The sequence below is a fragment of the Martes martes genome (assembly GCF_963455335.1).
Source record: "Martes martes genome assembly, chromosome: 13".
Lineage (NCBI taxonomy): Eukaryota > Metazoa > Chordata > Mammalia > Carnivora > Mustelidae > Martes > Martes martes.
The window spans coordinates 31,076,932-31,094,834 of NC_137901.1; the positions used below are offsets into that span (position 1 = coordinate 31,076,932).

A 17,903-nucleotide genomic window follows, 5' to 3' on the forward strand; every position below is an offset into this window, starting at 1 on the left:
AGTCACTTCCCACATAGTATGGACCACAAATTTAAAAATTCTTCCTAAATGTCATTGGTTTTGCTAGACCAAGTGGTTATTGTGAACTTTTTAGGTGCAATATCAAATCCAGGCTAGATGGTTTTCATCCGAAGTACTTAAGACAGGTCATTTAAAAACAAATAGGTGGGAAGACGAAATTTAATTAAAAAGTAATAAGAAACGTAACATTGTAAGAACTAATTTCTATCAATTTGTTTTCTGAGTTTTCTCCAGGAAATCTTTTCAGCCCTGGGGCCCAAATGCCAAATAACCTAAATCAGTTTCTGAGAAACTGACACTGAAAGAATTTCTTTGTATAAATAAATTAAGGGACAGGGGTATCAGAGTATTTGTTTTCTACAAAACCCATTTTAAATTATTACAAAGATACAAATGCAGCTGTGTGAATAATTCCTCTGGTCACTTCAAGGCCAATATATATATTTGGTTTACTGAAAAGTGCTTCCCAAACATTAAAAAATATTGTTTGCTCTACTCTAGTGATCATAAGAATCCTATAATATGTCCTGAGAATTGAAGTTTCATCACCCACCTTTCGAAAACTTGAAATCAACTAGTTAAATGAAACTTGTCACACACTTTATATCACTTGAGCATTTTATTTCTTTTGCACATATCTAGAAGTAATTGAATTTCAGTGAGAAGTGACTACTTGTTTAAACAAACAATTTTTCTTGCAAGCCTTTCTATCTAAGGCAGTTCTGCTCTGTAAATCTTTTCTATGCTTCTTGAACCCATACATTCTAACAGGTTTAATTCAATATCTCACTGTTTATTTTAGAAAACACTGTGCTAAATTCAAGATGCAATTTCTGGGACCAAGGTTATTCTTCATTTAACTGAATATCATGTATTAACCCAATCTTTTTATAAAACACAGAATCACACCCTGAGTTTCTATTGATGAATATTTCCCTTTTTGCAGTGATGACGAGAATAACACTCAAAGTTATACTAAATTTAAAATTCTCTCACTCTTGTTAAGGACGTAGAGTTAATATGACTTATCTACAAAGAATTTCCCAAGGCATCAATAAAAGATAAAGAAGAAAAGCGGAAGAGTTAAGATGAACTGCAAATGAATTTTTATCTTTACTTCAGAAACTAAAAGAAATGCAATTGTTTCAGAAAAGCAAGTTCAACAAAGTAGCTAAAGACTGTCTCATGAGATTGTAGAACACATTCATTCATTCTCATAGCATTATATAATAGCTTTCTGACAGATATTAATTTTCCTAACACTTCTATGTTTCGTCCCCAACACGTTGCAGAATGCCTGCTCAGGCACATGCATGATGTTGCAAATATTTTCCCTACAATCCACTTTTCTACAGCTTCATTGACTGAGTTCGCTTCTAACTCAGAGATATGAGCACATCAAGAGTTAACATCTGTAAGTTCTGTGCTGCTGCACAGGTCTCCTCATCTGTAGAACACCAACATTAACACTGATATTCTGGGGTTGTTATGGGACTGAAAAGATCCCTGGCACACCATGGCTGGTGAATCAATACTGGTTACTACTATCTTATCTTTAGAGTTAATCCTAGAACCTATGTTCTAAGAATTGACAGGCTACTTTAAGAATGAAAAGAGACTTAGAGGTTCCCAATTATTCAATCAACTCATATTAAATATGAAAAACCACAACTCAGACAGGTGAAATGATTGACCAACAGTCAAAAAGCTTCTTAGTGGCAATAGTAAGACTCAGAACCAAGTCCCCAGACCCAAATCTAGTGCTAATTTATCATAATTCTCTCTCCAGAAACGTCAACTCCTTGGTTTCATTAAGAAAAGCAAATGTCTAGGGGCTCCTAGATGGCACAGTCAGTTAAGTGGCCAACTCCTGATTTCGGCATAGGTCATGATCTCAGAGTTGTGAGATTGAGACCTGCATCAGGCTCCATACTCAATGCTGAGTCTGCTTGAGATTATCTCTCTCCCTCTCCCCCTTCCCCTCTTCTCTATTCACACACGTTCTCTCTCTCAAATAAATGAATATATCTTAAAAAAAAAAAAAGGAAAGAAAACAAAAGCAAATGTCTCATTCTAACGTTGCCTCCTGCATGCCAAGATGGATGCCACTCCACAAACTCAATTTACACATTTCAAATTACATTTCTCATACTCTCTCTCTAGCTACATCTCCTCCAAAATTCTATAGTCCCTTTAATAACATAAATAGTTGGCCAGTTATCTAGGCTCAAAGAGGTGTGAACAATGAAGACAGAAGTGAATCAACATTCACTCTGCATCTACTAAGTGCCAGGTACTTGGCCAGTTTATTCACCAGTATTACCTCACCTGTGAAGAAGGGCTGGCATAATTAGAAAATTGAAGAAACCAAGCTTCCAAAGCAATTCTCCCAACCTTACATGGTTAAGAATAAGCAGAAGTGCCAGAAACTGAACCCAAGTCTCTCTGACTTAACCCATTCAAACTATGCATGTATGCATAATCTGTGCACCAAGTAACTGGTACCTGTGTCTTTGTGTATACACCCTTTGTTATATTTAAAAATAACGTATCATACATATTCACCTATATCATATTTTTAACTTGACAGTAACACTCTATTTCCATGGGAATTTAACTTCATCTTATTCATTAGCAAAAAGTTTACAGATAAATCAGATATATGAAAATATTCAAGATACTTACCTTTTCTTGATTAGTAAGATAGTATCTAAACTTCCAAACAAGATCTTGCTCTTCATATGTAAGTTGCTTGGTTGGTGGATAACTCACAATAATCTACAACAAAGGAAAAAAAAAACTACTTTTGTCAAATATATTCTTCCTATTTATTTCAATTTCATTAAAAATTTTTCATTTATTTAAATATTTCTAAAGTAGAACTTTTACAGAAGTAGGGAGAATGTACATGAAGCAGAGTAAAACTTAAATCTGCTGTACTTATTAGTCTAAAAAGAATATTATTGGAGTGCAGGAGGAGAAAAAGACGAAATTTAAAAATTAACACTCCATATAAAAATCTGTAACTACAGGGACACCTGGGTGGCTCAGTTGGTTGAGCGGCTGCCTTGGGCTCAGGTCATGATCCCAGCTTCCTGGGATCGAGTCCCATGTCGGGCTCCTTGCTCGGTGGGGAGCCTGCTTCTCCCTCTGCCTCTGCCTGCCACTCTGTCTTCCTGTGCTCGCTAGTTCTCTCTCCCTCTCTCTCTCTGACAAATAAATAAATAAAATCTTTAAAAAAAAAAAAATCTGTAACTACAGAGCTCATTTCATTCAATCAAAAATAAACCAAATCAAAATAGCAAAAGTCCCCTTTTAGATAACTGAGTTTATAAACAATAAACATTTCCCCTATGAAGTTAACACACACAATGCATTTGTGCACACCAAGGTTTCTCTGAGCCAGTACCTTAGGGCCAGTTTCTAAGACCACTATATCAAGAAAGTATACACTATTTGTAGCTCTGCCTCCAGGGTTAATATATTTTCTTAAAGCCCCAAAATGATTTAAAACAAAAACAAAAACTACAGAAAAAACAAATCTGTTGAAATTACACAGATTTTATTACCCTGGGGAAAAAATATGCATCTGAACCACTTTCAAATGAGTGGCTAACATATTAGCTGCAACCAAATTACACATTTCATTTTTTTTATATTAATAATTTATAAATTCTCTTACATTTAGTTGATCTCTTGTGGCAGCATTAGGTTTGAGATCATGGTCAGAAGGTCCACTTCTTAAACTCCGGGCAAGCTTGTGGTGTTTACTCTCAACTAAATTCTCCTATAAATTATGTATAAATACTTATCAATAATGTAAGTTTCATCAAAAGGAAGTTTCAACAGCCAATTAGAAATGCAAAAATAAATAGCTGCTTACTCAAGACCACTTTATAACACTTAACATCTTATTCTTGTTACAATTTTTGTCCCCTATGTATTTTTTTTTTAAATACCTCATCTCAGGGTCATGATTTCATAGGTCCTGAGATTGAGCCTCAAAACGGGCTCCACCCCTGGCAGGAGTCTGCTTCAAGATTCTTTCCCTCTGTCCCTCCCCCTATTCTCTCTCTAAAATAAATAAATAAATCTTTTAAAAAAAAAAAAGAATGAAAATTAATTTGAAAAAAAAAATCACCATTTTGTGATAAGGAAACTAAACATGCCTTATGCTTCTCTAGTGCCGTAATAAGCATTTGCTGTTCCAGCTTCTTAAAACATCTCCTAACACCCCCTATTCTCCATACAGTCAAGGTTTTCACATCCTCTATACACTCAGATAAAACCTTCAATCTATAATCTTCCCTGACAACCCAGGCTAAAGCATTCCCTCTTCCTACGAGCTACTAGTGACCTTGTGATATCACTGTACTATCATCTTAGCAGTTTAACTTGCCAGTAGTGACTGAGGGCAGGGAAGATGACCATAATGATTGAATCTACACATATTTGGTGTGAACTATTTTACCTATGGCCAAAATCATTAGTTTTAAACATACTGTCTATGCTTAAAGAGACTTATTTTACTTATTTTTGCATCTGTGAATTGTCTTCTCATGTCTTTCTCTTTTCAATCGTTTCTTTGCTGCTCTGTCACTTGTTTTTAAGAATTCTCTATATATTAGATATTCATCCCTTTGTCTGTGATGTATGTCAAGAAAAGTTTCAAGTTTGTCCATTGTCTTTTAATTTTGTTACAGTGTTTTGCTATGCAATTTTTTAATGTAATCAAATTTATTAATAATTACTTCTTTTACTGCCTCTGGAATTTTGTGTCATTGTTAGAAGTGTTTCCCTACACTGAAAGTAAAGTACTCATAGGGCCTTGTTTTTTCAATACTTAAATCCAATCCCTGGTCTATTTGGAATTTTTCTTTATGTATGATGTGAGGTATGGGTCTAATTTAATTTTATCTTTTTCCAAATGGCTCATCATTAATTCCCCAGCACTATTTTCCAGTGATGAAATGTCACCTTTACAATATTTAGGATGTTTGTTTCCAAAAGATTCCCAAATCACCTTTTTTTCTAGTTTTTTATATTCTTTCTCCCCTGTCTCTTCCTTTGATGTTGGAACATCAGTCATTACTTCCTGCTTTAATGACCTGTATTTACCTCCATCATCATGCTTTTATCTTCTAATATACTACTTTAAATTCACTTTGGTCTGATTAAGAAGGTAACTAATCCAATTAGAAACATAAAAAATAAAAATAAAATGGTTCAGGGTGATGTCATGAGTAGTAAGTGTGAATATCATGGTATTATGATACTAAAAGGATTTTTTGCCTGAAACTTTCTAAATTTAAAGTCAACAAATTAAACCACTGTTGCAAAGAATTCTTCCTGCTTCACATCCCCAAATTATCACCTCAAAAATTCCATAGATGGGTATCTCAAAATCATCCAAGTCACCAAGATCCAAATTAAACAGTTCTAGTAGCTACACTGATCTTCCAGATTTTTCAACAAAATTAATCTCCCTAAAATTCTCATCCATTGAACCCAGAGTTACAACCTGGTATAAAAAACTCCCCTCCCAGTCTTTCAAATATCTGCTTCCCAAGTTCTCACTTCAAGACTACATCCCTTACTCTTCCAATAATTCAAATAAATGTTTCCCCAACAATATACTATTCTAACCGTATTTTTAGATGTTGATATTGTAAAGTTCCACCTGAACCTACTTCCAGTTAGCTAAAATGGACTTATAAGTCACTTTTGGATAACTGACTTAGTTACAGATATACTTTTTTAAAAGAAAGTGTATGCTGTAGATCCAAGTCATAATCACTCTGGAGAAAAGCACTTTTGTAAGAAATTTGGAAATAACTCACCATAGACATCTGAGGGTCAGGTACTTTTACTATCTCAAAGCTTGTTAAAATTGGAGATGACTCATCACCATCCTGGATTATAGTGTAGTAAGTTAAAAAAAAAATAAACAAAATTTAACCAAATGGTAAGAAATAATACATGATAATGTACATTCCAAGGTATTTTAATTCTATTTAATGAACACTATTCCTCCCTTTTAAAAAAGCATCTTCTTTCAACTGCAATTTAAAATACATATCCATTTTTTACCTGTTATTGCTAATGAATATTTGGGGAAAAATAAAATCTAACAATAAAAAACTTGTCACAGTTTTTAGATATATGAGGTCTAAAAATCAGTAGATTGTTTTTGTCAGTTATTTTTAACTCTGCTTATAACCCTAGTGGGCCAAAATAATAATATCCTAATTTTCAAACTTACAACAAGAAACCACAAAGTATGATTAAATTATGGCACAAGGGATGTGTTGCATCATTTGCAAAAGATACTAAGTAGATGTTGGTAACTTTCAAATTACCACAACTGAGTTCCATTCAAAGAAGCTGGATTTGAAGTGAGGTGTTAATGTTACCTGAAATTTATACATAGCTAGAGATTCAGCAGCGTTGCTTCTACTCAATACAATGGAAACTTGAACAAGAAGAATTAATCCATCAATTCTTAAGACACAAAGCTGCTTTATTTTGTTGGTAATATCATTTTTGGTAATTCAGCATAGTAAATGTCGCTGCATACACACCAGAAAATGGTAAACTAATTAAGATCAAAATTCATTTCCTCACAACTATATACCTCGCATCAAGCTTTTCTGTCAATTTCCAAATGCTAGTATTTCCAATGTTAGATACGTGCAGGCAAATCAGGAGAAAGTGAAAGAAGGGAAGTACTGGGACTTGACTTTAGTTCAGTAATTGAGTCTTACAGAAAACCACAAATTCCCACAGCCGTTGTTTAACAGGCTGGTTCTCAGTCACAACACCAGAAAACACATTTATCAGCCCAACTGTGACAAGTAATCTTCACTAAGGCTATCTGTCACAAAAGACAGGTGACAAGAAAGTCTATTTCCATTAGATTCAATACACTGGCCCAGCAATCTTTACACTAAGTGGAGATATGACAGGGTAGGTAGAAAGGCATTAATTTATGAGCAATTTTCAAGAAGCAGCAGAAAGGGGCCAAGAACCTTTTCAAAAACACTTGAAATTCTTCTAATTTTTATTGTTATTATTTCATCTATTATCAAAGCCGTCTTTCAAAAGATTCTTCAAATCTCTTATGTTTCAAAGCACCATTTCCATTAGCATGTTTTTGCAATACAAACCCAATATGGAGGAGAAATAATGCTTTTTCATTACACATAGTATAAGACGTAAAATGTTAGTTTATTAAAGTGACAAAACAATTTCCCTCACCTATATTCCCCCTTCTTTTTAATGTAGCTTTTCTAACGAAATAATAAGCAATGTTAAATAGTCTATCTTCCTAACTTCTTTTTACCAAAGACTATCATTTATCAAATAAAAGTTAACTTTTCCTAACCTTTTACTAAAGGGAAGGGATATAAGCTAAAGAGAAAAAAGTATGTGTTAACTTGAAAGTTACCAGAAAAATTATCATAAATTAACTACACAAACCCTAAAACTCCATTACGAAAACTTCTTTCAAGTAGTAACTTACATTTATGAAAAAATGTATATTTTAAAAAATCACTATGACACCTTTAATAAATAACACTAAAGCATAAATATAATTTAGAAGTGTTGCTTCTAATAAACAAATATATTGCATATAAGCTTAGCTATATACAAGAAGAAATATTATTCCATTATGCCATGTATCAAAAGTCTGTCCTCACTCATACTGATTTAAGCACCTGTCTAAGGTTATTTCCACAATAATACCTGGTTTATGTGATTCTGAACTACGTGTGCAATTATTTCTATAGTGCTTAAATTAAGACCCTTCAACAAGCATTTAAGGCACAGATATTTTTCAAGTAGCAACATATCAAACACAAAACTACTTTCTTTTGGATAACGAGCAGACCAGAGCCAATCCATTAAGTGCATACTTGTTATCACTCAGCCTACTGAAAACATGTTTTTTTTTAAATTCTGCATTTATTACATAAATACACATTTAGGAAGTCTTTCATAAGCATACATATGTTAGGCTCACACATTATATACACAAACTCAAATAGTAAATATACCCTTAATTTTCAACAGCTTACCACTTAAAAACTGATTCCCTTTTTATTTTTCAAATGAATACTAATTGTTAATAAAACTATTACTTTAATGTGTACTTGCCAATTTGCAGAACAATTAATCAAAAAGTTTTTAATCTGTTGCATATTTATTGAATTCTGGAACCCAGAACTGCATTACATGAATGATAGGCTTTTGTAATCTTGTTGTAGCTATATGATCTGATTTGTGTATATACAAACAGCTGCTGCTGACAGCTGTCTGCTGCTATCCTGCAACCAAATAATTCATCTCAGCAGGTACAACAGTAATTTTTTTTAATGTTTCCCCTCCCCTCTACTTCAGAGACCATAAACAGTTCCAAGGCAAATACCTTTTCATAATAAACAATACCATATTCCTTATCATCACACTTGACACATCGAAACTCAACCATCAAGTACATGAAATTAGAACTTCGTTTCTCACTCTAAAAAAAAAAAAAAAGATTTTTATGAAAAATCTTGATCTTCAACATTGTCTTAAAGGATCAGTATGTACCATTATTTCCAATTCACTAATACATGATCTCTCAAGTACAACTTAAAATATAACAAATATTTATTCCATTATTATAAACAACCTTCACAATTTTTTCACAATTTACAAGTGGTCTTAAGATAACTAGCAATCATTTGTAAATTTCTGTCAATATACTTTAAACATATTGGGAAATAGTTTCTTTCTCTCCAACATAACAACGTGTCCCCTTAAAAAAAAAAAAAAAGGAAACATGTAACAAAGTGAAAATAAAATGAAGTCTAAAAGGGTGATAAGTCTTAAACCAGGTTTTAAAATGGCTTTAAATCATTATGTGTAAAATCATAAAGGTCTAAAGAAATCACTTAAATTGTTCAGCTTTATGATACATATTATAGTCTAATTATGGTCATGGCAATGCTCTCCTACCTTTTAAGGAGTAGGGGTAGAAAAGGTAAGTACGACTGGACAAAGTAAGTCCTAACACTGCCTTTTCTACACCAAAGGCTAAGTTAAAGAACAGAAAAATATAAGTAAACATTTTGATTTAACTATTTTAGGAATGTGACTATTATAAACATTTAAAAAAGTAAACTTTTCTTCTAATTTCAGTAAATGAGTGTATTATGAATAAATTTAGGAAAAATGCCCAGTTTATTCATACAGAATATAAACAGCTAAACCAACTGATTTCTTTTTTAAAAAATGAACAATAGTAGAATTTAACTTTTATTAAGCATTCATTATAAAATTAAAATTTTCTCTATCAACCCAGTAAAAATCATTCAGAGAATATAAAATAAGTCAGTTATGCCCTGTGGTGATTACAATAAATTAGGCATATCACAAAAGTTAACATTCCTCTCTGCTAATGTGATTAAAGTAATTGTTCTTTCTACTCTCTAGACACAGAATGTTAAGCCACACATCTAGTATTTCAGTGTAAATATATTAAAAAAGAAAATTTTGTTCTAACTTTTGGAAAGTTTCATGGAAGCCATCTTTTAATTAAACATATTCTAGACCAATAAACAAGATCAAGAAACAAATAAATTACTTTGAACTATGTAAGTTGCAGAGTCCTATATGTAGTATAGCACGTACTACACACAGTATCTTAACTGGGGACAGAGATTACTAAGAATGACTTAAGCTAACTGAAGTAAAGAGGCAGCACTGTTTCGCAAGAATCCAATACTGGACTGAACCTAAACATAAGCTGCCAAATGGAGAGAGAACACACAAGTGAGGCATCAAGCTTAACAGTGGTTTCACTTGTATAATACAAGTACACTTATGATGTCCACTGCCTGCTTCATGGTTCAATATAACATTAAAACATAAGAAAAACAGATATTCCAAGTTTTCCACTTATTAACACAATACTCACAATTACAGGTTATCCTCAATGCTCTCACATTTGTGAGATAACTTGGCAACAAAAGTGCTTCTCAAAAATTCCTGACTTAGACATCTGGGGAAGATATTTAAGGGGAGCAGGGGAAAGAGGGATACAACCCACCTCATTTATCATTTCTATTTCTCTAAATGTCAATCTGTCCAGCCAATCTACTTTCACCATGTGTCCTTGTCGATGAGCTTTGGTGAGCTGTGAATAAATTAAGAAAATTTTAACACAGATTTCACAGAAAGGAGGATAAAAATGGTAATGATCATCAACACGATACGGGAAGTACTAACTAATGCAATAAGACAATATATTAAGAGAAGATAAATGGTATACAAATGGTGAAAAAAGAAAACCATATTTGCAGATGACATGATCATCTATGTAGATTAAACAAAGAAAGGTCAAAAACTCCAGGAACCAATAAGCAATTACAGCAAAGTTGTAGGATATAAGGTTAACACAGAAAGTCAATCTCTTTTCTATATACCAACAAGAAACAAGTCAAATTTGAAATTAAAATCCAATAGCATTTACATTAGCACCCCCAAAATGAAACTGGCATGAATCTAACAAAACATGATCTCTATGAAGAAAACTATCGGGGCGCCTGGGTAGCTCAGTTGGTTAAGCAACTGCCTTCAGCTCAGGTCATGATCTGGAATCTGGAGATCGAGTCCCACAACAGATTCCTTGCTCAGTGGGGAACCTGCTTCTCTCTCTGCCTCTGCCTGCCACTCTACCTGCTTGTGTGTGCGCGCTCGCTCTCTCTCTCTCTCTCTCTGACAAATAAATAAATAAATAAAATCTTTTAAAAAAAGAAAACTATAAAAATCTGTGGAACAAAATCAAAGAACTAATAAAATGGACAGATATTCTGTTCATGGATAGAAAGACTCAAAACTGTCAAGATGTCAGTATTTCCCAACTTGATCTAGAGTCAGTACAATCTCAGTCAAAATCCCAGCAAGACATTTTATAGATATCATTAAACTGATTCTAAAGTTAATATGAAGACACAAAAGACCAAGAATTGCCAACACAATACTGAAAAAGAACAAAATTGAAGGACTGACACTACCCAACTTCAAGACTTAATATAGAACTACAATAATCAAGACAGTTTGGTTTTGGCAAAAGAATAAACAAACAGATCAATGGAGCAGAATGTAAAATCCAGAAACAGATCCCATAAAAAGAGTCACCTGATCTTTGGCAAAGAAGCAGGGGCAATATAATGGAGCAAAGACTTTTCAAAAAATGGTTTTGGAACAACTGGAGTTCCGATACAAAAAAATGCATCTAGACACAGAACTTACACACAAAAATTAAGTCAAACAGATCATCTAAATGTAAAATGCAAAATTATTATACTAGAAGATAACAAAGGATAAAATCTAGATGAACTTGGGTATAGGGATGACTTTTTAAATGCAACACAAAGGCATAAGCCATGAAATAAGTCACTGATGAGCTGGACTTAATCAGAATTAAAAACTTCTGCTCTGTAAAAGACACTATCAAGACACTAAGCCACAGATTGGAGAAAATATTTGCAAAAGACACAGCTGATAAAAGACTGTTATCCAAAATACACAAGAACTCTTAAAATTCAATAAGAAAATAAGCAGTCTAAGAAAAATGTGCCGAAGAATCTTAATGGATAGCTCATCAAAGACACATAGAGGGCGCCTGGGTGGCTCAGTGGGTGAAGCCTCTGCCTTTGGCTCGGGTCAAGATCTCGGGGTCCTGGAATCGAGCCCTGCATTGGGCTCTCTGCTCAGCGGGGAGCCTGTTTCTCCCTCTCTCTCTGCCTGCCTCTCTATGTACTTGTGATCTCTCACTCTCTGTCAAATAAATACATAAAATCTTAAAAAAAAAAAAAAAGAACAAAAAAGACACATAGATAGCATATGAACAATATGTCGAGGAAATGCAAATTAAAGATATCACTAAAATGGCCAAAATCTATAGACACCTACACCACCAAAGGCAGATGAGGATGCGGAGAAAAGGAATTTTCACTGATTGCTAGGAATTCATTGCTACATTGGGAATGTAAAATAGTACAGCCCCTTTGAAAGACAGTGTAGCAATTGCTTACAAATTAAATATGTTCTTTTACCATACAATCCAGGAATTGCATTCTTTGGTATTCACCCAAATGAGCTAAAAACATGTCCACACAAAAGCCTGCACATGGATATTTACAGCAGATTTATTCAGACTGTAAATATTTGCAAGAATTAAGATGTCCTTCACAGGTGAATAGATAAATATGGGACATTCAGACAATGGAATATTATTCAGTGCTGAAAAGAAAGGTGATATCAAACCATAAAAAGATATGGAGGAACTTAAAGTGCATATTACTAAGTGAGAGAAGCCAACCTGGAAAAACCACATACTATATGATTCCACCTATGTGACATTATGGACAAGGTAAAACTATGGAGACAATAAAAATATAATCAGTTGCCTGGGATTAGGAGGAGAAGAATAAATAGGTGGAAGAGAATTTTCAGGGTAGTGAAGCTACTCTATATAATACTGTAATGAAGGATAAGTGTCATTATATGTTTGTCCAAATCCAAAGAATGCACAACACCAAGAGTGAACCCTGGGGAAAACTGCAAACTTTGGGTGATTATGACGTGTCAATGAAGATTCATCAATTGTAACAAATGTACCACCTCTGGTGGGTATTGCTGATAATGGGGTACACTATGCAGGTACGAGGACAGAGGACATATGAGAACTCTCTGTGCCTTTCTCTTAACATTGCTGTGAACCTAAAACTGCTCTATAAAAATAAAATCTTTACATGTCTTAAAAAAAAAAAGATGGTAATATCACCTTCACATTTGATACATTTTTATATGTAACAAACCATATAAAACTATCAGGATAAGAAATGGAGTTGGCTAGAGACTAATCATTTTATTTTTTAGAAAAAACAACTTCAAAATTTTTGTTTAAAGGTCTACAATCTGTCATTTAAACATATTAAAAAATAATCAAGGCCTTCCTAAAGTATCTCCATTTCTCCATTTCTTATATTTTGATTATAAAGAGAGAGATTTATAATAAGAACAGTTTCTCAAATGGGAAATAAACTATTTTGTCTATTTCCTTACCAGCTCTGAATCTTAAAAAATTATAAAAAATAAGTTACATACAGTAAGGCATTTCTCTGAGGCCTATAATTTAATACTCCAAGATTTAAGGGTATAGGTGTGCAAGTGTGTTTTAATTTTAAGAAGCAGTGATTAAAGGATTAACAAAAAAAAGAATTAGTAGTAAGAAAGTAATTTCTGGAGTTGCAGTTGGTACAGCTCTCCAAAGATCTAACATACCAATCTACCCTTGGTTTCAGAAATCAAGTAATATATTTGCTTCAAACCCACAGAGAATTCAAGACAATTTCTAAGGTGCTCAAACTGGAACAAGATTTTTGTCTTTGAAAGTGTAATTTAAACACAGCATTATTCTTTTTCAAGACCTCTTTTTCTTTTTAAATAAGCTCACAGAATAATGCAAAACTGGGCGGCAAAGCCTAACACAATAGTTTGTATTTATCTGTTGTCTTCCTTTCCATTATATCTGTTATGATGGTATTCCTACAAGGATGCCAAACATTTCTATCAATTATTATCTCTCAAAGAACTAAAAATCTTCACCAGCAATATTCTTTATCTTTTTCAACTAAGGAACTCTCATCACAACTATGTGGTCATACTATTTCAGAAGTGAAAACAGTAACTTCATACAAAAAAGCTTGACGATTACTGTAATATAAAAATATCAGCTTAAATTTCTTCAAAATAACTAATTCCTTTTCACTTGAGGTAATTTCTTTTTTTTTAATATTTTTTAAATATTTTATTTAAATTTATAATGGCTTTACAACAGCACAGAATTGCAAACATTTTGAATATTTAACCATAGAGGACTGCTGAACTTCATTACAGCACACCCATTGACACCATGCAAATTCCTGCAGTCTTTACAAATCATGTTGTAGAAGTATCTTAAATGACCTGGAACAATTTTTACACGCCATTAAATGTAAAATCACAATTCAATTAAACACACATACAATATGATTCCAATTTAGAAATAGATACATATACATTTATATACCACATATATTAATTTGAATACTGAATACATTATCAACTAAAATATTAATGATGGCTATTTCTGGGAAGAGGGTTAGAAGAGATTTTTATAGACTTTGTGCTTTACCAATCTTCTTTTTAAAATCTTCTACTTCAAAAAATGTTATTTAAAAGTCATTTTAAAAACAATTAATTGTGAGATCTCTGTTGAGAAAACCACTAAAGACTGGCATTAATCAAGATGATGCAAAGGGAGGAGTCAAGATGGCAGGGAGTAGCAGACTGAGATGACATCAGGTCACAGGAGTTCAGCTAGATAGTTACCAAACCATTCCGAACACCTACAAACCCAACAGGAGATTGAAGAGAAGAAGAGCAGCAATCCTAGAAACAGAAAATTGACCACTTTCTGAAAGGTACGACATGCGGAGAAGTGAATCCAAAGCGAGGTGAAGATAAACCGCGGGGGGAGGGGCTGGCTCCCGACAAGTGGTGGAGCAACGGAGCACAAAATTTGAACTTTTAAAAGTCTGCTCCACTGAGGGACATCGCTCCAGAGGCTAAGCAGGGGTGGAGCCCTTGCGGGGACAGTATGGTCTCAAGTCCCGCAGGGACACAGAAGGATCAGGGGTGTCTGAGTGTAGCAGAGCTTGCAAGTATCAGAGTGGGGAAACCGACTACAGAGATGGAGCTGAGGAGTGAGCTCTCAGCTTGGAGTTACCTTAAACTGTGATCTGCAGCACAGTCAGGCCACTGCACTTTGAGCAGGGACCCCACAAGTGGCAGATCCGGGGAGACCCACCTTCATCCACCGGAAAAGCAGAGCGGCAGGAATCTGCTGGGTTTGGAGAATCCAAACGGGGCTGTGTGCCAGAGACAGAAACAATAGGTCACAGGCCGGGTGAGCTCAAGTGCAGCCGGAAACCAGGGAAACGGGAGTGATTGAGCGCTTTTCTCCAAGGGCGCTCTGAGGAGTGGCGCCCCGAGCTCTTGGCTCCTCCAAGCTGGAGACTGGGAGGCCACCATTTTTGTTCCCATCCTCCACAGCTCTACGAAAAGCGGAAAGTGTTCAGGGAACAAAAGCTCCCAAGAGCGGAAGCCGAGATTACTTAGTCCTGCCCCTGGCAAGGGTGGCAAAAATTCTGCCTCAGGCAAAGACGTTTGAGAAACACTACAAGAGGCCCTCCCCAAGAAGATCAGCAAGAACATCTAGCTAAGACTAAGCTCACTGATCAAGGAGAACAGCAAAATTCCAGAATAGGGGAAAGCAAAACATGGAATTCATGGCTTTCTTCCCATGATTCTTTAGTCTTACAAAGTTAATTAAATTTTTTACTTTTATATATTTCTTATTGTAATTTTTTTAACTTTTCCTCTTTCAACATTTTTAACTACTTTATCTTAACAATACCTTTCTAAAAAAAAGAAATCTTTTTAAACCATTATTATAGTCACACTTAATCCTTCATTGTATCTAACTTTATTTTTTGTATACATACAGGGTTTTTTCCTCTAAAAAATTTTTGAGATAAAATTTCTTCTGATAGATCCAAATATGCCCTAAATCTAGCACAGGGCTTTGTTCCAGTCTCCAGCCTGAACAAATTCTCTCCACTTTCTTTTTCTTTTTTTCCAACCAATTTATCCTATCAATTCCTTTTTCAGAATTTTTTAAAAATTTTCATCTTTACAGTCATATTCTATCCATTCATCATGTTTACCCTTATTTTTTATTATATGTAAGTTTTTCTTTCTTTAAAATTTTGGGACATAGTTTCTTCTAAGAGACCAAAATACACCCAAAATCAAGTGGGTGACTCTGTTCTATTCACCAGTCTAATATATATATATATATATATCTTTTCAAAATTTAAAAAAAAAATTTTTAAACTTCTTTTTATTCCCTTTCTTTTCCCCTCAATTTGGGGTCTCTTCTGATTTGGTTAGCGTACATTTTTCTGGGGTCTTTGCCACCCTTATAGTATTTTATTTTCTCATTCATATATTCTTATCTGGATGAAATGACATGGCAGAAAAACTCACCACAGAAAAAAAAACAAGAGGCAGTACTGAAGGCTAGGGACCTAATCAATATGGACATTAGTAAAATGTCAGACCCAGAGTTCAGAATGATGATTCTCAGGGTGCTAGCTGGGCTCAAAAAAAGCATGGAAGATATGAGAGAAATCCTGTCTGGAGAAATAAAAGCCCTTTCTGGAGAAATAAAAGAACTAAAATCTAAACAAGCTGAAATCAAAAAAGCTATTAACGAGGTGCAATAAAAAATGGAGGCTCTTACTGCTAGGATAAATGGGGCAGAAGAGAGAATTAGTGACATAGAAGACTAAATGATGGAGAATAAAGAAGTTGAAAAAAGAGAGACAAACAACTACGGGGCCACGAGGGGATAATGCGAAAGAAAAGTGATACCGTAAGATGAAACAAAATTAGAATATACAGGATTCCAGAAGAAAAAGAAAGAGAGGGGGGCAGAAGGTATATTGGAGAGAATTATTGTAGATAATTTCCCTAATATGGCAAAGGGAACAAGCATCAAAATCCAAGAGGCACAGAGAACTCCCCTCAAAAGCAATAAAAATAGGTCCACTCCCTGTCATCTAATAGTAGAACTTATAAGTCTTAGTAACGAAGAGAAAATCCTGAAAGCAGGCCGGGACATGAAGTCTCTAACATACAATGGTAAAAATATTAGATTGGCAGCAGACTTCTCAACAGGGACCTGGCAGGCCAGAAAGAACTGGCATGATATAAACAGAGCACTAAATAAGAAAAACATGCAGCCAAAAATACTATATCCAGCTAAGCTATAATTGAAAATAAAAGCAGAGATAAAATACTCCCAGGACAATCAAAAAACTAATAGAATTTGTAAACCTCAAGCCAACCCTACAAGAAATATTGAAAGGGGTCCTCTAAGCAAAGAGAGCTTCTAAAACTAGTAGACCAGAAAGGAACAGAGACAATATAAAGTAACAGTCACCTTACAGGCAATACAATGGCACTAAATTCATGTCTTTCAATAGTTACCCTGAATGAAAAATGGGCGAAATGCCCCAATCAAAAGACACAGGGTATCAGAATGGATAAAAAAACAAAATCCATCAATATGCTCTCTACAAGGAACTCATTTTAGTCCCAAAGACACCTCCAGATTTGAAGTGAGGGAGGGGAAAACAATTTACCATGCTAATGGACATCAAAAGAAAGCTTGGGTGGCAATCCTCATATCAGATAAATTAGATTTTAAGCCAAAGAATATAATAAGAGATAAGGAAGGACACTATATCATACTTAAAGGGTCGGTCCAACAAGAAGATCTAACAGTTTTAAATACCTATGCAACATGGGAGCAGGCAACTATATAAACCAATTTATAACAAAATCAAAGAAACATATCGTCAATAATACAATAATAGTAGGAGACTTTAACAACTCCCTTACTGAAATGCACAGAAAATCCAAGCAAAAGATCAACAAGGAAATAAAGACCTTAAATGACACACTGGACCAAACAGACATCAAAGAAATATTCAGAACATCCATCCCAAAGCAACAGCATACACATTCTTTTCTAGTGCACATGGAACATTCTCCAGAAGAGATCACATCCTGGGTCACAAATCAGGTCTCAACCGGTATCAAAAGATTGGGATCATTCCCTGCATATTTTCAGACCACAATGCTCTGAAGCTAGAACTCAATCACAAGAGGAAAGTTGGAAAGAACCCAAATACATGGAGACTAAAGAGGATCCTCTA

At 34.3% G+C, this 17,903-nt stretch overlaps 1 protein-coding gene across 1 annotated transcript in view; it reads right to left on the reverse strand.

The window, feature by feature from the left end:
* PIK3C3 (phosphatidylinositol 3-kinase catalytic subunit type 3) overlaps positions 1 to 17,903 on the reverse strand; it is a 138,431-nt gene that overhangs the window by 89,724 nt on the left and 30,804 nt on the right. Inside the window, exons 5-9 of the mRNA XM_080821014.1 lie at positions 10,118 to 10,204; positions 8,450 to 8,545; positions 5,862 to 5,933; positions 3,704 to 3,808; positions 2,707 to 2,799 (exon numbers count right to left, since the gene is read on the reverse strand). Of these exons, the coding sequence (XP_080677140.1) occupies positions 2,707 to 2,799; positions 3,704 to 3,808; positions 5,862 to 5,933; positions 8,450 to 8,545; positions 10,118 to 10,204 (453 nt within the window). The remainder of the gene's footprint in view (positions 1 to 2,706; positions 2,800 to 3,703; positions 3,809 to 5,861; positions 5,934 to 8,449; positions 8,546 to 10,117; positions 10,205 to 17,903) is intronic.